The following is a 25436-nucleotide window of genomic DNA, read 5'->3' on the forward strand; positions in this document are numbered from 1 at the left end:
ATGATTACATATGATAAAGAAAGTACTATTACGATACAGTAGAATACATGTATATGATATACATGAGTATCTCATATATACATATATGTACGCATACATACATATATACATGCGTGTGTATATATCATATGTATTTATACATATATACATGCATATGTTTTATACATATATGCATGTTTGTGTATATGTCATATGTATTTATACATACATATACACATGTATGTGTGTGTCATATGTATTTATACATACATATATAGGTATGTGTATACATCAGATGTATGTGTATATATCAGATGTATTTATACATGCATACACATATATGTATGTACATGTATACATGCATATGATATTCATATGTATATCATATACATATAACATGAATATTTTTATGCAGTTTTATTTTGTTATCTTTTGAATTTATATAAAAAAACTAGCCCAATGCGACTTGTCTTTATCATCTGTTTGTATTCAGTCAAAATTATTCTTACAAGATTTATTTATGTTGTAATCACTTGTCATTTACTAAATTCACTACTGTAAAACATTCCACTGCTTGAAAATTCTACAAATAAATTAATCTTTTTTGGAAAGACAATCAGAGTTTTCTCCTGTTTTTATTTTGGACTGACTTTGTTTTGGTTGTTCTGTCTTCTAAAAAATGCAATTATGAACATTTTTGCACGTTTCCTAGCAAATCCATGCAAAAAGTTTTCTTCTGAAAAGTAAAATTATGTAGTCACTGGGAATATGAACATCTGATAATGCCAAATTTTGCCAAATTTGCCTTCCAAAGTAGTATGTTCTGACCACTTCTATCCCTTACAAGATGTTTTATTGTAAAATCTATGTTTTCTGAGATTAATAATCTCTCTTTTTTTGTTTGGTTAGAATTGGCCCTGTATAACTTTATCAATCCTTAGCTTTTTGTTACTGAGGTCTAATTTCATTGCACTGAGTCAAAGGATATATTCTATGAGATACTGGTTTTTGAAATGTAATTTCTTTTTGACTTAATATGTTTCAGTTTATATAACTGCTCTATATGTGCTTTAAAAGCAAGTACATTCTCTAATTGTTTGGTACATAATTTGTATATTTTTATTAAATCAGGTTTGGTAATTTGTTTTTCAAATATTTTCAATTTTGAAAAATGTTTTGTGCCTAACTTTTAACAAGGAGTTTTCTTAAAACTTTATCATTGTGATTGTGGTGTGTCATGTTTTCCCTGCAGTTCCTCTATCACTTTTTGCTTTAGTTATTTGTATTTACATGTTATGTATTTAGAACCATTGTATCTTCTGAAGAAGTTAAACCTCTTATTATGCAATGATCCCTTCTTTCCTCCATATGCTGTTTGTAATAAAATCTTAAAATTGTATGAGATTACTAAAGATACCTCAATTTTCCTTTAGTTTATATTTACTGGTATAACTAAGTCTATTCTCTTCTTTTGAACATCCAGAGACTTATGTTTCAGATGTATATCCAGTATGCAGGATATAGTTACAAGTTTTTTTAATATCATCTGATATCTTTTCAGTGGAAAAGTTTAACACACACACGTTAAGACTTTTGATATCAGCAATTTTTGTAGATTTTACTTTAAAATGTCTATATGTCTAACTTTTCCCACATATTTTCTCACCTTTTTTTAAAAAGTTAATTGAATTTGTTCTTTATTTCATTATTCCATTTTTTTTCTCCTCTATAGTTTTGGAAGTTATGCATTTATTTCCTATTCTTTCATTAGTTATCCTTAAATTTTTCCAAGTACGTATAACGAAGTCCTAGCTCACTAACTCACCTTAGTCTTTGTCGCCCAGGCCAGTGGCATGATCATGGCTCACCGAGCCTCGATCTCCTGGGCTTAAGTGATCCTCCCATGTCAGTGCCTGAGTAGCTGGGACCACAGGTAATCACTACTATACTCAGATCTTTTTTTGTTTGTTTGTTTGTTTATATATAGATGAGATCTTGGTATGCTGCCCAGGCTGATCTCAAACTCCTGGGTTCAAGCCTTGGCCTCCCACATACTGGGATTACAGGTGTGAGCCACTGTGCCCCACCTAGTCTGTTCCTTTTTTAACTGCATAAATGAGACAGGCAATGTTTGTTTAGATTTGCTCAGATGTTTCCCTAGTCTTCACTTATCAGAAAATGTCTTTGCTTTGCTCTTATTCTTGGGAGATAGCTTTGATGGTCACATAATACAAGGTTGACTATCTGAGGTTTTTTCAAAACTCTGAATAATATACCTCCTTCCTCCAGTTTCCATTGTGGCTAATAAAAAGTCTGTCAACTTAAACGTCTTTTCTGAGTAGTTTGTTTCTTGTTAGTCTACAGCTGCTCTCAAGGATGTCTCTGTCTTGGCATTCTCACTTTTGCTACATGTGTGTGTAACTGAATTTATTTGTATACATCATCCTGTTTAGTGTATGCTACGCTTCTTTGTATCTGAGTATTTATGTCTTTCATTAGTTCTAGAAAATCTTTTTCCATTTTCTCCTCAAATACTGATTACCTACTCTCTATTCTCTATATTTTCTTTCTTCTGGGACACTGACTAGATGCATGTTAGAAGAGCTCATTATATTCCATATCTTACTATATGTCGTTGATTTTTGCATCTCTTTGCTCTCTCTTATTCTAATGCCTCATCCTGATTAATTCATTTGCTCTCTTTAATTGTCTAATATGTAGTTTAATCAATCCATATGTTTTAAGTTTGAAGAGTTAATATTTCTCAACTAAAACAATGTTATTTGTTAATTTTTGGTGATCTTGATTTTTTTTATATTTTACTTTAAGTTCTGGAGTACATGTGCAGAACGTGCAGGTTTGTTACATAGGTATACATGTGCTATGGTGGTTTGCTGCACCTATCAACCCATTATCTAGGTTTTAAGACCCATGCATTAGATATTTGTCCTAATGCTCTCCCTCCCCTTGCCCCCGACTCCCCAACAAGCCCCAGTGTGTGATGTTCCCCTCCCTGTGTCCATGTGTTCTCATTTTTCAACTTCCACTTATAGGTGAGAACATACGGTGTTCGGTTTTCTGTTCCTGTGTTAGTTTGCTGAGAATGATGGTTTCCGGCTCCATCCATGTCCCTGCAAAGGACATGAACTCATTCTTTTTTATGGCTGCATAGTATTCCATGGTGTATATGTGCCACATTTTCTTTATCCAATCTATCATTGGTGGGTATTTGAGTTGGTTCCAAGCCTTTGCTATTGTGAACAGTGGTGCAATAAACATACATGTGCATGTGTCTTTACAGCAGAATGATTTACAATCCTTTGGGTATATACCCAGTAATGGGATTGCTGGGTCAATTGGTATTTCTGGTTCTAGATCCTTGAGGAATTGTCACACAGTCTTCCACAATGGTTAAACTAATTTAAACTCCCACCTACAGTGTAAAAGTGTTCCTATTTCTCCACACTCTCGCCAGCATCTGTTTCCTGACTTTTTAATGATCACCATTCTAACTGGCGTGAGATGGTATCTCATTGTGTTTTTGATTTGCATTTCTCTAATGAACAGTGATGACGAGCAGTTTTTCATGGTTGTTGGCAGCATAAATATCTTCTTCTGAGAGGTGCCTGTTCATCTAGTCTCATGTTGCTTGATCATTTTTAATTGTAACTTTCATATCTTTGAATGCTTATTTGTATTTTATAACTGAAAACTCCTGTATCTAAAGTGACTGGGTATCTAGCTACATCTATTATTTGTGTTTTCTACTGATTTCACATATGGTGGCTTATTTTCCTGTCCATATGGTGAATTTTCATCATAGTGAGCTCATACAAGATTTATCTGCATCCATCAATATCTGGGAGGTAAAAATTGGAGTACTTTTCTGTAGACAAATTTGTATTTAATTATGTCAGAAGTCAGAGGGAGGACTAATGTAAAAATCCTAGCCACTTCAAGATCTAAGCTTAAAGCAAAACTCAGATTCAACTCCTCCTCTCTATGAGTAACTTCAGGCTTAGTCTTCTGATCAAATGCAACATCGACATTGGCATTTGCCCTCAGTGTAACCTCACATTCCAAGCTTACCCTTCACTTCTCCCTACTCTGCGTTTAGTGCACTCTTCATGAAAGGTAGAACAAAGGCTCCAAAAATTTTTCTTACTTTGTAGAAGTCTGGCAATGCATTACAAAATACGTTTTATCTAGTATAGTTGTTTTGCAGGGAAGTAATCCTCCTACTTATGCCAAAAACCTAAGTTATAACACTGAAAATTTTGATAAGAAAAGTAGCAGTCAATAAAGAGCAGGTACAAAATTGAATTAAATGATAAATAATAATAGAAATGCAGTGAGAAAACCATTTATAAGTGGAATATAATAACCCAGTTATGATCTGAGTTAGGGGTATCATAGGTAAATGCTAAACATTAAGAGAATGGACCAAATCCCTGTTGCTGACTAGATCATGTTTACAGTTCCACCAAGTTTAACTTAGTTCTTAAAGAAAACACCCATGCCATGGAATCGACACCGAGGTCTTTCAATCAGAGCTCTAGATCAACTCTTCTGCTTCTCAGCTACAGTCATTTTATAGCTAAATGATTTCACATGCTGTACAGTTCATGGCTTATGCTGATTTTTACTACACCGTTAAGTCTTCTATATAGAGCACTCAAAAGCCTAGAATGTTTCACAGAAATAACATAGAATTATGGCAGAAGTTTCCCAACATGAATAATCTGAGTAAACAAATTTAATTATACAGATACTATGTGATAAGGTACACTTGTCCTCTTATTCTATCTTAAAAATGGGGCATTTTTGGAAAATGCTTTGATAGCAGATAAAGTTCTGAACATCCACGTGACTATGTCCTTTCACATCTCTGGGGCCGCTATTACTGTTCAGCTTTCAGTAGAGTTTCTTTATCTTTCCTGCTAAGCTGTGACTTCTGAAATCGGAAGGCTCCAAATTTCAAATATCTCTATAAGAACTCAGAAACAGATGAGCAATAAACTACTCAGCACCTTAAAGGATCTGTGGTCAGCCAAACTCTATCAGGATTTAAACATAAGTGCAAGAATATTTTAATGCCCTATGGACAAGTGCTATTTAAATTTTTAGCTAATAAAATGCTGAGAAGTTGACTTAAATTCAAAATGAACAGGCAACTCCCATTTGGTATAGAAGCCTAGGTCCACAGAAGGGTTCCAAGACCATATAATAGTGAAGGATTAAAATGTAGCTCACCTTGGAAATCTCAGCTTATTCATAACTACTGTGAAGTCAAAAACTCACAGGGATCTCATTTACATAAAGATATTCACTGAACTCCCATTAGGCATCCTGCCACTGTGTTAAATCGTGCAGAATCAGTGGTGAACAAGAAAAGAATAGTTCTCTTTTCTCTAGAGCTTACTTTCATCACTGAATATTAACTAAATTCTGACAGTATTCAGTAATAGTTTTATTCATATTTTATTTCTTGGGGGATTATTTTGTTTACCTAAAGCATGTGAAAACCCTGTTTTCCCAGACAGATTCTCAAGCAATGCCTCAGCTGCATCAATAGAAAAACCACTTGTCCAACTGTACTGGTAGCTAGATGTATCAGAATGAGTGTGCGTGCACGTGTGTGTGTGTGCGCACATACGTGGGTACGCAGTTCCATGATGTGTGTGTGTTCTGGCTGGTTCCCTCATGATTAAAGAAAATCATGACGATTTCTCAAAATCGTCCTTGTCCTTTTCAAAAAAAGAATGGACTATCTGATTTTTACATCACTCAACAAATGTACATGAACAATGTGCACATACGCATATATCCACACTGGCAGAGCTCAGAAAGCAGCTGATGTCTGCGAGCCTCAGAAATAAATTAACATGCAGCTAACATCAGAGGAGCCAGAAACACTCATTGCAAGTGTGAACACATATTTGATTGCAGGACTGTATCTTTCCCAGGGCTGACCTTATAAATTAAACAGTGTAAATCTCAAGTAAGTGTTTTCTGAACATTTTGATTCACTGTGAGCACTGGGATGTCCTTCAAATTAACATCTAACATTATTAGCCTATTGTTGGATATGAACTGCTTCATTACTGGTGACTGAAAAAACATACACACACTCGCACTAACACACAACTTTTAAAAGGAGTGGAAGAAACTGTTTAACATCTTGGGGTATAGAAATTGAAATGAGTAGATTTTTAGACTAGGATATTGATAGAATAAGCAAAACTTTCTACTTTAATGCCAAAAGGCATAATAATAAGAAAGTACCCAATGAGCACTAAATAATACCTAAATGCAGGGTACCACCAATGCTTTGCTGAACTAATTCCTATTTATAACCAAGGCTCAGTTTAAATGCTCCTTCCCCAGGAAGGCATTTCCTAATCTACCATATTAGGTTATGTTATCATTATATTCAAACACACTGCCTTGCACTTCATCTATTATGACAATTACTACTCTTGTAATCATCTAAGTGTCTCATCTTTCCTACTAAACTATAAGTTCCATGAGGGCACTGACTATGTCTTCTCTTCTATATTCATTCAATGCCTGGTACAATAGGAGTTTTGACATTAATTAAGTAAAGAATGAATGCATCAATGAAATAAAGATACATATCCTATACTTATCTCTAGATATTATAAAAGATTAACTGGGAAAGTTAATGTTTATAAAGAGAATAGAGTGAAAGCAGAAGGAAAACACAAACATCCCACATCCATTTAAGAATCTGGAATAACTCAAGCAGTTTTACCTACTTGGAGGAGCAAGTCTACATCCAAAATCACACATATTACAAAAATTCTCACCTTTAGATTACTGTTTATATGCCAAACAAGGATGCTGCAGAATTGTTCAAAGCTAGAAGAATATATAATCTCATTTTAAAATAAAAATGAGCAACAGGTTCTCAAAATTTTTTCTCAGAATAGAGAATAGGATATATTTACAATAGTAACTTTCATTTGGGAGTTGCCCTGTCAAAGAAATATAGGATGTGGAGTCATATTTAGTAAGGACAAATAAATGGACTATGATAAATTAGTAAACTCATCAGCATTATTAGAATCACTGTGAATTTAAAAAGACAATCAGTAAATGGTATAAAACAAGTATCAAACATGAGCATACAGTCCAAAAGAAGGAACCAAATTAAAGTCTACAGTGATCACAGCTATAACTATACCACCTGCAAATCTGTGATGATCTTTTATGTGGTCTTCTCCTATAACTTCCCCAAGTCATCGGAATCACTCCCAACAATTCCTGGTTCAGCCCTCTTTCTGTGGATTTTTTCTATTATTTTATTTGTATATTCCTCCTGACCTACCCCCCTTTGACTCACCTGTAGTGTCGGGAAATCTCTTCTTCCACCTGGGTAATAAAATCACATTTGGTACATGAGTGTTCTTTGCTTTCCTTGACAGCCTGCTGCCCATCCGATCCTTGCAGGTGATTCGCTTCTTGTTTGACATCTGATGCTTGGGACTCATGCACACCCTCATAGTGAAAGAGGAGTACATCTACGTCAGGGGTGGTGAATGAACACTGATGGCACTGATGCTTGACTCGTGAGCTTCCGGCTGCCCCAGGAGACAAGTGCAGAAGCAAGAGTGCACAGTGGGAACAATTACTTTTTCTACAAGCAAACGGATAAGTAATTTCTCCAAGGTGCTTTTCTGGGCTGCAAAGTCCTCTGGGACAGAATGGACAGTGTTTAATGGTACACTTGTGAATGTTATGGAGCTGTTGATAATGACGGAGAAGAGGCCCCACTACAATTACATCAGGGCCATGGCTTTTGGAATATCGGAAGTCACAGAACTGACAATTATAGCTCGTTACCATATTATCCTCGGCTCCCTTGCTGGAGAAGTCCTTCTTTTTAGCCCCACTCGAGCTCTTGTCTGTCTTGCTCATTGTCTCTCCTTCTGAACTTTTGGCTAGATCATTCTGATTAATGACAGAGCCCCTGGAAAGCTTATCATTCAACTCTGGATTAAGGCCGCCTGACTGCACTGCTCCGTGCTGCTTGCCATAATGTTCTAGCAGTTTAAGTGAGCTAGATGACTCACAGCTGAAACTACAAAATTTACACCAGTAGTAACTGGTGGCCTCTGTACCATTTTGTCTCGAGGAATCGAGGGGCTTGATGGGCACTGAGTACCCAACAGGAGTGTCATCTCCTGCTTTGACTGTTATCTTGTCCTGCCATTTTCCCAAGTCTCCAGAATCACTGGATCGAAGTGCCGGGATGGACTTGTTAGAGTTTTTCTCTGAAGGTTTTGCAACCTCAGAGGAGGGGAGAGAAGCTTTTATTTTGTTTGGGTGAGTCTGAAGAAAATGTTGTTCTAATTCGGTGGACGAGTTGCCCATATAAGTGAAATTGCAGAATTTACAGCGGAAATACTTGGTGTTTCCTTGGCAATCTGGTGTTTTCCGTCCAATGCCAATGAATGTTCCACCTGAAGTCACCTGGAGAAAAGAAGAAATGGACTTTACTTCTGAGGTGTCATTAATTCAATGGGTCCTCTGCAGGGGAGGGGGAGGGTACTGCCAAGTATTCCACATCAAAAAATACAATAGTACTCCTGCTTATTATGAAATCACTTGAATAATCACAGAGCCAAATAAATTCACTCTTCATTTCTCAACAGTTACTCTTTGAGAGGCTCATTATGTTATACACTGTAGGCCAAAGTAACAGGTGAGGGTAAGTAATAAATGTACCATAATTTGAAAGACTGAATAATACATTTTTTAAACTAAGAAAACAATTTTCAACACAGTACGTTTTACTATTGCCTCCTTCAAATCACACCCCTACAGAAGCATCCTAATCACATGGGATTTCTTTTCAAAAGGTGAGGCGTTACTGTCAAAACTAGAGGCACTTGCTCAAAAAGTACTCAAGGCAGATGTTCTCCAATGAAATATTCTGTTCAGTTCCTACAGCAATGAGGCTGCAGGCAAAGATGAGGTCTCTGTTTTAGGTAAAATACAGGTGCTCAAATGACCACCCAAAATGGCTTATAATTAAAGCTCAGTGAAACAAACAAACAAAAAGATGAATTGAGTATGCAGGAAATACTAGTGAAGAAGAACCATGTAAATAAAGAATTTTGAATGTTTCCCAATCTAGAACAAACAAACAAAAAAGAAAAATCTTCCAGGGCCTTATTTGATTACGGTTCTGTTTCATTGCAAAGGGCTCCCAACTTCTCACATGAGTAGGTCATGGAGATGTTTGAATGGCAAAATAAAATAATTCCATCATAAAAATAACTACAGCTCTGCTTTCTTTCCCAAATTATGAAATTACATGGAATCAGGACTATGAAAGCCTTCAAAGGGCACTTTACGTAAAATCCTTCCTCCATTCTCAGTGTGTATCTCAACAGGAGTACAATTAAGCCACCACTGAGCAGCCAAAATTCAGAGTTTAAAATAGAGTTTTTGAATGAAATACTCCAAAAAGGGGGGAAAAAATTCTCTTCCAACCACCAAGGAATTTTTAAATTTTCCCAGCAACCAGATGTAATATATTAAGCAAGTGGCATAATCATGTTCTGCCTTCTTCAACAGCTGTTCAAAAATGACACGTGTGATTGCTGTTCATATCCAAATCACTCCATGAGAAAAGTCTCAGGCATCTCAAAATCATGTAAAGGCTCTATGTGAAATGCAAATAATATTGCTGTAGTACACTGAGAGATATGTTTGTACCTCTATTGTACAGGACTAAGATTGAAGTATTCTTTTTGCTATTAAAAAGAGATGTGACCTTGATCAAGTTACTTAACCTCTCTGGCCAATAGCTTCTTCAACTGGGGCAACCTCTAAATTCATATCCAGTATTATAGTTCTAAGAAATGTGCATTAATACATAAACAACTCAACATTTACTGTACATTAAGATAGGAACTTACAAAAGTTTCCCACAGCCTTTAATCAAAGGATGTAATGTTTCGCATTAGGCAATGTCTATAGCCACCACCCCAATCGCATAGATTTCAGTCTGTCGATGACACAGTATCAACCAGCCAGAAAGCTAAGAATGGGGCACCCTTCCAGGCAGCAAACAATGGTGTGAGAGATTTCAAAGTCATACACTCAGGTATACAGAATAGAGCATTCTAATCTAGCATTTAAGTGACTAAAGCAACTAAAACTTGCACTGAAATACAATTCATAATATTATAAAAATCTATACATATATTTCCCAATTCAGTGGAGGTAAAGAGAAAGTTTATTTGCCCAAAAAAAAAATATATATATATATATATACACACACACACACACACATTTAAATGGATAGCCATCAATCAGGTTCTTTGTTCTGGAACTTAAACTTGATTCAAAAGGGATACATTCAGATGTATCCCCTTCTTCTTTAACATAGGCAAAGAAAGAAAGTGTGCAAAATCTAGAGATAAAAAATGTTCTTGTTTAAGCTTTCACATTGCATCAGCGTTGCCAAGCTTCCCTATTATAAAATGCTTTGAACTTCTGCTTGTTGAACCAAGATTCCCAAGAAACCACCAGGCATCATCACTATTTCTTTGATTTTGCAATCTTTAAGCCTCATGTGCCATGACCACACTGAAAGGGCTGAACAAAGAGCATACATACACTTAAGAAATCCCTAAACATATGATTTTGAAGTGGATTTAAATTATTACTAAGCATCCCAACATCCTAAAAAGGTTGCTGTTATTTAAAAACAACCTAAGAATTCAGAAAACCCAGGCTACGAATCAATACTATCAGGAGAAGGGGACTACGAAAGAAAGGCAATTTTGTGAAAAATTGTCAGTAAAGCATTTTGGTTTAGGATTAACTAAGCTATAAAAAACGAGTTAGGTCTCTGAAGTTGGTGTACGTGTCTAGAAGTGTTTTTTTTTAACCCAGGGAAAATGTGCCAACTTCATTATTTAAGAAGCTTTTAAGAGCTATATATTTTAATTATGCTGAAGAATAAATACCTTCATACTATTGACTGCTCTTTCAAAAGTCAAGCTGGCAAATGAAAACTCATGGATCTCATTTAATGGCAAGAACAATACTGACACTTCTATAGGTTACATACTTGCCTTTTTGGTTAATATCAGCAACTAATATTAGTATTATATATTATTAAAAGCTAATACAATATTAGAATTACATATTTTAAAAAGCAGTTTTGGAAAACATAATGACAGTGTTCTATTCCTTTTTTCTTTCAAAAAGAAAATCTAAAAGCTCTATTTGTGGCAATTTTTATACTTTCTATACTACTAGAGGTACATTCAAGTCATAGTGAAATATAACTGACATACAACATTTAAATGCCATTTTACAGTAAAACAAAATTTATTATTTTAGGAGACACTACTGGTGTCTATTGACCACATTCATTTTATTTGCATGCCCCAGATACCCCATTTTAAATCTATTCTTTTCTAGGGTAAAAACAAATATACAGTGAGAACAATTACGCAAAATAAGTGTTTGCAGCAATGGTTTACTGAAACGTATTGTCTGGAAACAGTGCCTACATATTCATAAAACATTGCAAACTTTTCAAATGGCTAAATCCAACGTGGAGTAGAAAAATTTACTGCTTCTTATCTATGACTATACTAAAAAGAGAGTGCAAGCAGAATAAAGAGCACAGCTTTCAAACTTCCTTCTTTTGCTAACCAGAACTTTAATTATAACCCTTTAAACCCAGCAGTTCCTTTGGTAATGATATCCAAATTTTTACAATTATATTAAACTGTAATTTCTGCTTGGGCCAAAAACTACATGTACTATCCCTCTAATTAGTAATAACTAAGTGTTCGGCTTGTGTCAGACTCTGCGACAGATATTAGACATATAATATTGAAGAGGTAGACAATTTTACATTTTAAGATTAAAAAATTATAGATAAAACCCTTTATTCATTTGTATTAACATCTGCCTGTATTTATTTGCTTCTAGAGGAAGTTCTCTAGCTTAAATTCTATGAAAAGATCCATTATTTAACCTCCTGGCACCTTGGTTTCCTGGCCTCTATGGATATACTACTATACAACTTGTCATTTTATGGGATTATTATGAGGATCAAGTGAGAACGATAGATTTGTGCTGTCCAATAGTATTCCCTGAGATGATTAAAATGTTCCATAGCATTCCTTGGCCAATATGGTAGCCACTAGCCACAAGTAGGCTTGGTAAAAATGAAGAACTAATTTTTAAATTTACTTTCATGTATTTTTCTTAGCATTTCATTAATTTATTTGTAATTAACTGAAATGTATATATTTTTAAAATTTCTTTTTTAGAGGCAGGGTCTCTGTCACCCAGGCTAGAGTGCAGTGACACGATCTCCGCTCACTGTAACCTCCGCCTCCTGGGCTCAAGCGAATCCTCTCACCTCAGCCTCCAGAGTAGTTGGGAAAACAGACACACGCCACCATACCCAGTTAATTTTTGTATTTTTTGTGGAAACACGGTTTCCCCATGTTGCCCAGACTGGTCTTGAACTCCTAGGCTCAAGCTAGCCACTTCCCTTGGCCTCGCAAAGTGTTGGGATTATGGAACGCACCACCATGCCCAGCCTAAAATTTAAACAGCCACGTTTGCTAGGGAATACCATATTAGATAGCACACTCGACATGTGCATAGATAGGATTATTATTTAACAAAATGAATCATTCAAGTAAATTTTTCCTGCAAATGAGATAAAGAGATTAAATAGAAGGGAAGTGGTAAATTCATTCAGTGACAAACTCACACACTTGTCACTATCAATATTCTTAGCTGTAAATGCAAAGGTTCAATCTGTTGTTACTAAGCTAATGCTTCTGTTTATATTCCTTCTTGAGCTAGAGGAATAGTCTTATTCATATCTAGAAGAAAGCAGGGGCTCAATGCATTTTGACTGAATGAGCGAAGGCAGAGGTAAGCAGATGAAAATTTCTCACCAAGTCCCCTGAGTTACCTGAGATACCCTGGCCACAGTACTTCATGGCACCCTTGCCACTGACTTGACCTGCCATACATGGCCTTCTTCAAGAAACTACAAAATGCATCTTTTATCCACAAGCAAATGACTGCCTATGGAGTCCTTTGATTGTGAATTAAAGTTATATAAAAACACCTAAAACAATTAAGGCAGAAAAATGAACAGATTTTAAAGTCTTTTTTACTGACTAAGGACTAGCATGGCTTTTTATATTTGATTTTAGCCCTAGTTTTAAAAACTGTTCCATCCATTAAGTGTTTTTCATGGCTTTCATTTATAATTTACTTACATATGTCTTTTTACACACAAAAAAATGTTTTACCATAGAAATGAAGAATATAAAAGGGTTGGTTTTTTTCAAGGTCATTAATATCAGTTTCCTTCTTTCCTTCCAATAATATGGAGTAAAAACTAATAATAATAATATCTAAAATAATATGTCAAAGGAAAATATTTCTTAAAGCCTCAGAGCTCTTAAAATGACACTTCAACACATGTACTTATTTTCAACGCAGCAAAGAAAGAGCTGTTTGAACTAAACACAAACCTTTTCTCAGATGTGGTTCATTTTCAAGTACTATAATTGATAGCAACAGAGACAATTATAAGGGTACTAATCTAAAAGAACTTGAGGTTATGGGCTGATAGTCAAAGAGGTAAAAGCTTAAAAATAAAAAGCTAAGTTGTTAAAAAAAATCATTGTTCAAATACTAATATTTCAAATAACTTGAAAAAAATCTGTAAGGGCCGATCTTAGCTGAAAATAACTGCAGTCTAATTAATCTGTTTATATATATCGGGAATTTTTCTGCATATATAGTGCTTCCAAAAAAAATTCTAGAATACAGAGTGTGTTTCAGTGATATACTTTTGATGGAGAATAAATGTTTAAGAATCTCAACAACAAATCTAATTATATGGCATCATCTTACTCTCATGCCATGCATAGCTTATTTCCGAGGTTTATTCCTATCAGTGACACTGTAGCAACTCCCTTATTTGGATTTATAATATAAGAGCCAACCAATGGCAGGGTAGGATACAGGAGAAACCAAAACTTAAACTCCTATACTGGGCACATTGAAGAAGAATATACTACATTATGCACATTTTTATTACCGGCTTTTTGCATTATAGCAATAAACAGTTTACCCTAAACTGGTTTTCTCATTTTACTCAGTATAATTCTGAATTAATTTTTCTATAGTTATCTGGTATTTCAGATGACAGAGTACCAATAAATCTTAAAGTCCATCTTACTAGCCCGGGGACAGTGGCTCATGCCTGTAATCCCAGCACTTTGGGAGGCCGAGGTGGGCAGATCACCTGAGATCAGGCGTTCGAGACCAGCCTGGCGTGGTGAAATCCTGTCTCAACTAAAAATACAAAAATTAGCTGGGTGTGGTAGTGGGTGCCTGTAATCCCAGCTACTCGGGAGGCTGAGGCAGGAGAATCGCTTGAGCCTGGGAGGCAGAGGTTGCAGTGAGCCGAGACCGTGCCACTGCAGTTCAGCCTGAGCAACAGAGCAAGACTCCATATCAAAAAAAAAAAAAAAAAAAAAGTCTATCTTAATAATTTGGAAGACAATCTTTTATGGGAAAAATAAGCAAGAGAAAATGCAGTTCAAGTGGGTTACAAAGCTAAGTGAATTCCCCATAGCACTCCTCTACAGCAGCCAACCTGCAGGTGCTACTGGTTCATAACAGAGATATGTCAGAATTGCACGTGTATTCTAAAGAGCATCTTAATGGGAAGAGAGAAAATGTAATCTCTGAAAATATAGAACATCCTTCCTCCAGGGAGGGTTACTGTTTTAACACATCTACTATGTGCCAAGCACTGGAAATACAAAAAGAATGACATAGTCCAAAATCACAACATGTCTACGGTTTAGCACAAAAAGCTCACAACTAAAAAGATCACAACAGTGGAATACATGCTTCTGCTGAGACGTGTAACAGGTTCCATGACAACACAGAGGAAGAGCCCCTAACCCAGACTGAGGAGTTAGCAAAGGCTCCCAGAAGTAACAACTGAGCTGTGGACAGATGAGCTGACATGTGAAGATTAGCCTCAAAGGCAGTGATCATGGAAGGGCATTTCAGGTGAAGGAAACAAAACCAGTAAAATCAACAGTGAGAGTAAGACAATGCAAGCTGCTCTCAGGAAATACTGAGGAGGGTTGAGACATTATCAAATCTTTAAATGGAATCTGCTACATAATGGTGCTTGCTATGTAATAAGTAATATAAATGTGCTAGCCTTGTTCTTGCTATTATCCCTTCTAGAAGAATAGTGAGATTTAATGTAGAAAGGTAATGTGTTATTGGAGAGCTGATATTTACATAAGGAAGTATAATTAGATGATATGCTTTTTAACAGAAGTAGTCCCATACTTGCTCTAAAATGTAGGACAAGTCATCTATAAATAGAATTTTTAAAAATTAAAGGAAAGAAGGAAGAAAGGAAGGTGAGAGGGAGGGAGAAAAAGAGAAAGGAAGGAGGACGAAAAAAGAGAAGCAGAAACGAAGAAAAAAGAGAGAAGGAGGACAGAAGAAAAGAACAGACAAAAAGAGGCAAAAGAGAGGAGGAAGAAGAGGGAATGAGGAAGGAAATAAAAACAGAAGGAAGAAGAAAAAAGAAAGAAGAGAAAAAAAAAGAAATCAAAGGAAAGGAGAGGAAGATGAAGAGGAGGAGGAAAGAATGGGAGGTGAGAAGAGAAGGGAAAGGAAGAGACAAGAGGGGAAGATAAAGATAGAACAACAGAAAAGAAATCCATAAGGATTTACTTGAAAGAAGTAACAGTAAAAGAATAAAGAAGGGAACAATGGGGCACACTACTCAAATGTTTGGCGCATGATATCAGAAAGAAATTCAAGGTAACTCCATGATTTCCAGCCTGACTTAGTTGAAAACAGGAGTAAAGAAGAAAGGAGGCAAAAAGGAAGTTGTGGGGGACTTCACTTTTACATATGTTGACTTTGAAGTGCCAATGAATACCAAGGTGGAGCTTCCCATCAGCTGGAAAAACAGGTCTTGGAACAAGCCATCATTTATTATAAGATTCCCAAATATGTTCCTGGACACATGAAAGGATGCAGGCATTCTTTAATTTTATATCAACAGTTCGCCTAAATGTGAAAGGAGAAATGCTAGGCCAGGAGACTCTGAATTCCCCAACTTCTCACTATGTCCCACCCGTCTATCACTTTCTGAATTCAATGAAAGCACACAGCTCCAAGCACGCCTGGAGAACCCAGCACACTACAAATTGGACACTCTAAAGGCATTCCGATTTGTTCGCTGCTTCCACACCCATTCCTGCGCTGAATGTAGGCAGAGGATAAAACCTTAATTACATAGCCTTGAAGGACATAAATGGGAATGGAGTGTATCTCCTTAACATGTAATCTGCATGGAAAAAAAAAAAAAAAACTAAATTGTGCTTGGTAACTAGAAGAGCATAAGACAATTTTCAGACCATCATTTAAATCATAAATTCCTAAAACAAAGTCCTCTAAATGAGGGGAGTACAAAATAAGTCAAACACATGGATGAAATGTCCCTTAATTTGGGGATCAAACATTATATCCTTAATTGATTACATCAAAATTTGCACCTTACTCACTCTACCAGAACTAATTTCTGCAGCAAAAGTACCAGGGAAAATGAATCACAGTAATTTTAAAAAGACGAATCAGCAAATTTAATTTTCTTTTTACTGATTTCGACTAGAAGCTTAGTAAGTTCAAATAAGGTAGCATTACACTACACGGAGCAGATAGCAGACAATCTCAAAGAAATCACCCAAGTCCCCAAAATCAATCTGATTCACAGAGACTGCATCAAAGAGCTCTGATTTACCAGTCTTCTATCTCCTCCCGTATGTGCAATTGGCCTATCTTCTACTGCTTTGCTATTGGCAGTAAACTCGGGCTCATGTTTGACCAGGCCATATATCAGTGTGGTTGTGAAGACAGGCTTCCGTGGCCTGTCTATCCTGCTTTACATCCCATTCTCTCTACTTATGCAACTCTGTGATATTGGGCATGATACTTTAATCTATGCTGTTTCCTTATATTTTTAAATGGACATAAGGTTAGTGTTTACTTCTAGGGCCATTATGAAGATGAGTTGATTAACACATGTAAAGAACTGAGCTCCATATACACATGTAAGAAACCCTTAGTAAATTTTAGCTATTATTAGAGGCAAATCCAAAATTGGAAAAAAGTAAGGGAGCTTTACAAATTTTGATGATGTAAGCTAAAAGATGAAAGAAGTATGAATCAACTTAAACGTAAGACAGAAAAATAAATTTTACATTTGATTTTCAATTAAAATTAAACAAGGGTTTATATGATATTCTGAAAATGTATAACATTTGCTTCAAAATGTGGATCACCTGATGAAGAATTCAAGAGATCTACGGTCTAATGACTGTCAGAATCAGACTCCACGAAGGAAATCAGAAAATGAACAGAACAACTTTCTCTCTCCAAACTTTCCCCGTATTGGCACACTACTTACATATCTGTGTTTCTAACAGCTGCACGTATGCTGTAATTACAATGATCCAAGAAATAAAAAACACTGAATAGTCTCCCGACTTGAGAGAGTTAGCAGAGCAGGCCACAGGAGAGGTAAAACGTTTTCTTAGGAGTTGAATAATGCTAAATTTGATTGGATCCACTGATAACCACAATTTATTCTCCTAAACATTCTGCCTAGAGAAAAATTCTGATATTCAATAAAATTATACATGTTCTTTTAAATGATAACAAATAAATTGAAAATCAAAGATGATACCAACTGTCATGAACAAGGTCAAAAAAGATTCAACTGACATGCAGGTAAAGGGATTAGTAATGATAGTTGAACTATTCTACTAAGAGTGGCTACATTATTTAGCTCTGCCATCTCCACGGATGAAAATAACCTGGTAAATACCAGACCTTTGTCTTGCTTTATGGCCTTGGCGTGAGCATATGTCTTATTTTGCACACTTTATTACTTGTTAAAGAGACACAGTCCTGAAAAAGAAGTGTGGGTTCATACGCCAAACATTCTGTATTCTATAGACAGTCTGAATTGATTAAAGTCTCATTCACCAGTTTTTCTAAACTGAAATTGTCCTCAACTCGGAAAAACAAAGAAACAGAACGTGCTAAGATCTACAACTTCCCTCCTACTCCAGATCAAAGAAAATGTGAAGGCAAAAAATAAATGTTTAGAAGTAAAATTCAAGACAAGTCAAAATAAACCACAATGAGATTAATGGTCTCTGATTTTTTTTTTTCAAACCAAACTGTAATCCCCTGCTCAAACGATTGTACTGATACATGTTAAAGATCTATAAACTCATACAATTAAATCTGTTGAAGATACAAATCCGAAGAATGACTTCCTCTCTCTAAAATCTGTTCTTCCTGCTTCTAACATGACATATTGTGCAACTCTGATAAAAATATTTACAACATAGAAATGTAACACTCCTAGCTCAAACATAAGACAGTCCTTCGTAAGTTAATCATGTGATTCTTCTATTAGCCTTAGAATTTCATTAAGGGCCAAAATAAATTTAATAGCTGGAAACCAGTAACTACCTTCTTAGAGTCCTGAATAATGCAGTAATAAAAAAGAATTTACTAATATGAAAAGGCAACAAATATATCATGAGCATCTGAACTTGGGATTGCATAAACACTTTCCCATGGGAAGCACAACTTGACAAGACTCCTACTTTTATAACCTGATCTGAGTGCTAAAAGCTCCCCAATAAAGATGATGCAAACACCCAATGCACAGCACATTAAGCCCTAATGAAACAGCAAAGGCCGCGTCGTTAATTCAAGCCTCCATTCAGCAATGGTTTAAATACAAGCATAATAAAGCAGATTAAAAAGAAAGAAGCTGGCAGGGCGCAGTGGCTCACACCTGTAATCCTAGCACTTTGGGAGGCCGAGGCGGGTGGATCACGAGGTCAGGAGTTCGAGACCAGCCTAGCCAATATGAGGAAACCCCGTCTCTACTAAAAATACAAAAAAAATTAGCCGGGCACGGTGGCAGGCACCTGTAATCTCAGCTACTTGGGAGGCTGAGGTAGGAGAATCGCTTGAACCTGGGAGGCGGAGGTTGCAGTGAGCAGAGACCATGCTACTGCACTCCAGCCTGGGTGACAGAGCGAGACTTCGTCTCAAAAAATAAAAATAAGAATAAAAAAATAAAAAGAAAGAAGCTGTAATTACTTTTTTAAGAACTCGATCTCTTGTATTATTGATCTCTATGGCAGCCTCAGTGGCTGAATACAGATAGTAAATATTACATGAAAAGCTAACCAATCATGCTGCATCTATTATTTTTAAAAATTTAAGCATGACAGTTGATAGAACATGCTAGATAAATGAAAAATTGGGAAACTAACATCCTGGTCAAATCAATTAATTCTAAGCTAGCCATTACAGCTTCTCTTGTTTTCTTGGTAAAGAATTGACATGTCTTCTGCTTTCAGGGCTGGGCATGCTACCTCAAGGTGTTGGGAGGAGAATCTGATAAAAGCCACACTTAGAAAGGACAGTTTTGGCTTTCTGATGGCTATTTACAGTGACCTCCATTATCCGGCTGGGGCTCTATCCACTATGCAGCACAAAGAAACATTGTTATTTGACAGTATTTTTACAAAGTTGTAATTCTTTGACTCAGTCATTTGTGATGTAATTTATACAAAAGTGGACATTATCAGTACAAGCATGTCTACATTTCAATTATTCCTCCACGTATATTTGAAATAACTTGCACTTAAAACTAGAAATCTTAGAATTTGTTTAAACTACTGTACTTCTTTTTCCCAACTGTATATCTCATATTTGCACTCAAGTCCATTCAAATTATTTAAAACCATCCATGTCAAACCAAAATATAGATCAAAGCCATAGAGTTCTTTCAGTCTTTTGCTTTTGGCTTCTGTTACTTTTTTCTTGGCCTAAAATGTCATAAATCTATCATTAACCACCAACTGTTCTGAATGTTTTTTAAAAAGCAAGTTTAATTGAAAAGAATTAATGAATTCTTCATCTATTACTTCAATTAGCTTAAATTATGGACTTATATAAATAATTCCTAAAATTGAATGATTATTTGTCTGTAATACTCATATTTACCAACATCTTTTCATCAGAACACACACAGGCCATTAACTTACTATATGTTTCTGACAAAACGGCATTAAAGAAATTCTATAGTCAGCATTTTATCTCCCACAGCTTTTAGCCTCCACAAAGTTTAACCGCCAAGGAAAGAATCTCTCAAATAGCATTTCAGTAACACAAACTTGTGGGTAAAAAAGGAAATTTCAGATGCGTTTTTATTCATTTTATGCGTATAGGAAAACTGTTCAATATTTATTTCAGCATAAAGATATTAATAAGTTAACTTATCTTCAGACATTTTTCTGCATCAGTATCTGGCATATGTGCAAAGCATTCAAGATTAGCATTCGCCCTACAAGTATATTCAGCGTTATCCTCACAAATTGAAGTTAACCCTTTAGATGCATTTCAAAATCCAATCGTTTGAAATAATCACGCACTCTTTCCACAGATTACTTTTTTCTATTTTTAGCAATATTATTTATCTTGGAAAAAATTTGATCTTAACAAGATTATGTTCCTGCATGCTCTCTCCTACCACTTTTTGTCTTCCTCGCTGTGTGCTGCAAGGACTTAGCAGACAGCATAGTCGAGGATCAGCTGTTTTATTTCTAGTTCTATTAGTTCAAACTTAGATAGCTCACACATCTGTTTTACTTCTAAAATCACTGCCCAGGAAAAGTGTCCAGCTCCTTCTACCCAAACATAAACTTTACTATAAATAACCAAGAACCTAACAAATAACTGTTTGGGGGAAATGGAAGTGTGTTTAAAAATCTGAATTCTTCCAAACTATAGGCCTTAGTAATTTTCATTTTTAGAGCTTTCCTGACAGCCTAGATCAGCTTCCCTCAGAAGTTGTCCCTAGAGTGAACAAACTGAAACTCCTGCCGGAAATCCAGGTATTAACTTCATATTACTTGCTAATTATAAAACACCGTTTCACATACTGACATTATTCACTTCCAACCCTTTTATCTAAAACACGTATTTGCTTCCCAATCATAGTTTGACAGCAGAGTGTATCTGACATAAGACAGTGAAATGATCTTTAATAGACAGCAGTTCAAAGCATGTAGCTTTTATGCATAATAATTATGTTGGGTTAATTTGCTGCTCCACAGAAATAATTCTATTTGTGGAAATTCACAAACTAAGACAGAATTTTTAGAGTGCTTTACCAAGATGAAACTGGTGTTTAAAGAGTTCTTTACATCTCCCTTAAACTGATAAGATTGCCATTCTGACATTTAAAGGACCAGGAAATTTCTCTTCTGATTCTTCTTACAAGTATTGCAAAATATGTTCACTACCTGTTATTTATAACCTCTTTGCCTGACTTTCTTAATTGGCATTAGGTCAATAGAGAAGTCTGAGGCAAATGAGCTATAGCTATCGAGTTGATAAAAATGACTGATATTTTAAGGGATTTATTTCATTAGTTCTCTGGGTACTACTAATCATTCCTAAAAAAGGTTACTAGTAAAGCTAACATGTTTTGAAATCCCCCCGGCCTTATAATACAATAAAAATCTACAAACTGTAACAAAATCTAATACACTTTCTCAAGCTGACGGTGAATTTTGACTATGCTAAAATTACTAAAATTAAATGTATATATTTATTTAGACTCAGTTCCATGTTTCATTTTATGCAAAATGGTAACAGTTTCTTTTTTCCATTTCACATATGCCATAAACTAGAGACAGAAAGATAGATCAAAAAGGTAGGCTGTTTTTAATGAAAGTACAAATCTAAATTATTACTAAATGCTTTCATAAATTATTGTCATTTTCCTTAAATGCAGAAAGGAATGCTTTATTGGCCCCTACCAAGGTCATTCTGGTGTCCCTAATACTTAAAATCACATTTACTTCTTTCTAATCAATGTAAAATGTTATATCCCAGTTTTCATTTGCAATTATTTTGCCTTTTCAGGAGTATCTCTGCAACCATCAATATGACCCGTCAGGATGAATATAAAATCAAATCCTAATCCAAGAGACAAGAAATATCCTCACTGAAAGAAAGATTATAGCAAAAGCCTTATAATCTAAAGCTGGAACGAGGCATGAATTATCATCATGTACAACCATAAAGATTAGTAACATTTTTGGAAGACTGTGAAAACATCAAATTACCATGAAAAATGTCCAGAATTGTGAAGCTTAGCTAATGCCATGAAAAGACTTTCCCAAATCAAAAAAGATGCTGGGATTGTATTCCACAATAAGAGGCTAAAAGTTGTCTTTAGACAACTCTGAATATACTTGTAATGAAGTAGCTATGGAGTACGTCCATCTCTTCTGCTAGATCTAGCGGGCTACCTGTCTGGTACTGGGACCTTGGTTTTAACGTGTATGTAAGAATTCACATTTCATTTCTAATAACTTTTTCTGTACCAAGAGACAATACGAAGTACAAACCTGCACATCATAGGTCCCATTTAGTAAAACAGGCCTTGAAGAATTGATGTCCTGCAGCACACCAGAAAACACAGAACGGTTGACCTTCTGGAAGTCTTTGGAATGGCTGAACTGCACCATGTTATGAAGGGCCAAGATTTTGCTGTCCAGCTCAGCATCCTGCCTGGTGCGGTTATGCAGTCCTAAGTGATACTTTCGGAAGTGCTTAATCAGATCTGTGGGGTCATTGCCATAGTAACCATATCCACAGATATTGCATTTAAAGTCCTGAAGCTCTGGAGACAGAGGTGCCGGGTCTGGGTTGTCATTCACCAGTAAGTCAGTTTTGGATTTATTCAGTCTTACACCCCCATCTGAAGGCACTTGTGGGTTTTTTGAGGCCACTGAAACTGGGCTCAAACCTTGACAATTGGCTTGACCACTCTGTGCTTGCCCTGTTTCCTCCGTAGCCTTTGGTGACATCTTCTGATCTTCCTTTGTCTCCACTGAGTCCCCTGAGGGGGTGCAGGCCATATCTTGAGGGTCATCTGCCTCTGCTCTTTGAGGAGACTTCAAGGGCTCACAGACTCCCCCAGCAGCTGGACATGAGAAAGCCAACATATTTCTGTCTGTCACCTCATCATGCGGAAAGGAGGGAAGGTTTCCTCCCTTACTGGGGCTTTCATAATTGAAGCCAGCCTTCTCACTCAGGACCGCGCTTTTCAAGTCCTTCTTACTGCTAGAAGATGGATCTTGAACATGCAAGCTATGTTCCTCCTTATGATTTAGTTCTGCAGCATCACTCTGATCCGTGTTTTCTGACATCTGATCTGCAGAAAATTCTTTGTTCTTTCCAGATACCTTGCTTTCTGTACCTATAGGCTCCAGGATCTGGCCCTCGCCTTCACTCGCAACGTTTCTCAGAGGGGGGTTCTTTTTCCGAACCATATCTGCAAAGATACAGGGAAAAGGCAGATACAGTGTTATTTGAAAGTTACAGAGATATAGTTGTATCTGGAATATTTTACCTAGGCAAGTTTTTTAAGGGCCATAATCAAATGCTTCCTCTAGGAAAAAAAATCAGTTCTAAAAATAGCAAAAAGTTGAGACTAAAACAAACAATTTACATGTAGAATGACTTTTGTAACCAAGAGTGGCTCATTTATTATTTTAAGGTTGTTTTATGAATAATGAAGGATTTTTATTACTAGGTTTACCCTTCCTATTACTTATGCTTTCCTGAAAATATATTTTTGCCCAATTTCTTCCTTCCATTGTAGCTAACAATATATATATATGCTTATATATTTATATATGGTCTATATTATATATAACATGTACACGTTGTGTTTATAAAATATATGTGTGTGTTTATGTTTATGGAATACATCACGTGTTTATTTATATGGTACGTATATGTATACATGAATAACATAAATTGGAATTCGATATTGTTACCCTATGCAACCGGGATGTAAATATAGTTTCAAAAAAAAATCTTCATTGTCAAAAAGACAGAAACAGCTATGGTATAAACAGAGTGAGAACTGCCTCATCACTTTCAGGAAGTGGAGGATGACAAACGTTCCAGCTCTGACCTACCACCAAATTTCTTTAAGCCACATTTGGAGCTTGCCTGAAAGACAGAAGAAAGACCTGGTACACATCACAGTGGTTGGATCAGGTTTTCCTAGGACTCTGTCCAGCATGTTGGGGAACCTAATAAGCTCTGGGTGTCCCATACGTAGCCTGGTGAAAACAGTACCTGTTCCACCACCGGGAGTGCACTGGAAACTGACTAAGAAAGAATATTAAGCTGAACCATATAATATTGTCCTTGCGTTGCTCAAAACAGTAAAATATTAGCAGTTTCCTATGGTTCACCTTTACACATTAGCTCAACCATGTCTCTCAAGTTAAGTTAGTGACATCGGTGACTGGGGTCAAAAGAAGAATACTGGAACAAATTCTTCTGCTGGAGTAGAATGAGTCAGAACTCTAAGAATATAAAATAAACTAAGAAATAATTTACGTAGTGTCAATTAAAGAATACATTAACAAAGGCTGGTCGAAGACTGGGTTCCATGGCTGCTGTTTCTTAATCACTCAGCTTAAAGAGCTGTCGAGTGCTGTGTAAGTCATCACCCCAAATGTCTCTTGGAAAATTCCACCTGTGACATTCTGATTAAGTAAGACTTCTTTGTTAGCTGACTTCACCATAAGGACTAACAGTTAGTTATACCACGATTATCCAAAATGTGCTGAGAAAATCCAAATAACATAGTTTAGTCATTTTCATCTATAATTTCTTCAAGTACTGAAGTACCACACTAGCTTTGGATATACAGGTTTACTTTTGCTTCTGAAAAGCTGGTCATGCAAAATTTTTATATGAATCACTGAACAACGATAGTGCACTAGAGTATAAAGAATCATTTACAAAGTAAAAATGTGCCACAGTGAATGTCAAAAATAGTATAATGGTACTTAAGAAAGTACACTGGACCAAGCGCAGGGGCTCACGCCTGTAATCCCAGCACTTTGGGAGGTCACAGTGGATGGGTCACCTGAGGTCAGGAGTTCGAGACCAGCTGGCCAACATGGCAAAATCCTGTCTCTACAAAAAATACAAAAATTAGCTAGGTGTGGTGGTGCACTCCTGTAACCCCAGCTACTCGGGAGGCTGAGGCAGGAGAATTGCTAGAACCCAGGAGGCAGAGGTTGCAGTGAGCCAAGATTGTGCCATTGCACTCCAGCCTGGGCGACAAGAGTGAAACTCCATCTAAAACAAAACAAAAACAAAAACAAGCAAAAATAAAAATAAAAGAAAGAAAGAAAGTACACTGCTCTTACACATCAATAATGTTATTTGCCAAATAACTACAGAAGCTT

At 36.1% G+C, this 25436-nt stretch overlaps 1 protein-coding gene across 4 annotated transcripts in view; it reads right to left on the reverse strand.

Annotated features, from left to right (window-relative positions):
• Positions 1-25436, reverse strand: part of TRPS1 (transcriptional repressor GATA binding 1) — a 258490-nt gene that overhangs the window by 186007 nt on the left and 47047 nt on the right. For all 4 annotated transcript variants that reach the window (XM_015145904.3, XM_015145903.3, XM_015145902.3 and 1 more), the window contains 2 exons: positions 22566-23494; positions 7346-8475 (listed from right to left, as the gene is read on the reverse strand). In XM_015145904.3, coding sequence (XP_015001390.3) covers positions 7346-8475; positions 22566-23492 — 2057 coding nt within the window. In that variant the 5' untranslated portion in view covers positions 23493-23494. The remainder of the gene's footprint in view (positions 1-7345; positions 8476-22565; positions 23495-25436) is intronic.

The sequence above is a fragment of the Macaca mulatta genome, chromosome 8 (genome assembly GCF_049350105.2).
Source record: "Macaca mulatta isolate MMU2019108-1 chromosome 8, T2T-MMU8v2.0, whole genome shotgun sequence".
NCBI lineage: Eukaryota > Metazoa > Chordata > Mammalia > Primates > Cercopithecidae > Macaca > Macaca mulatta.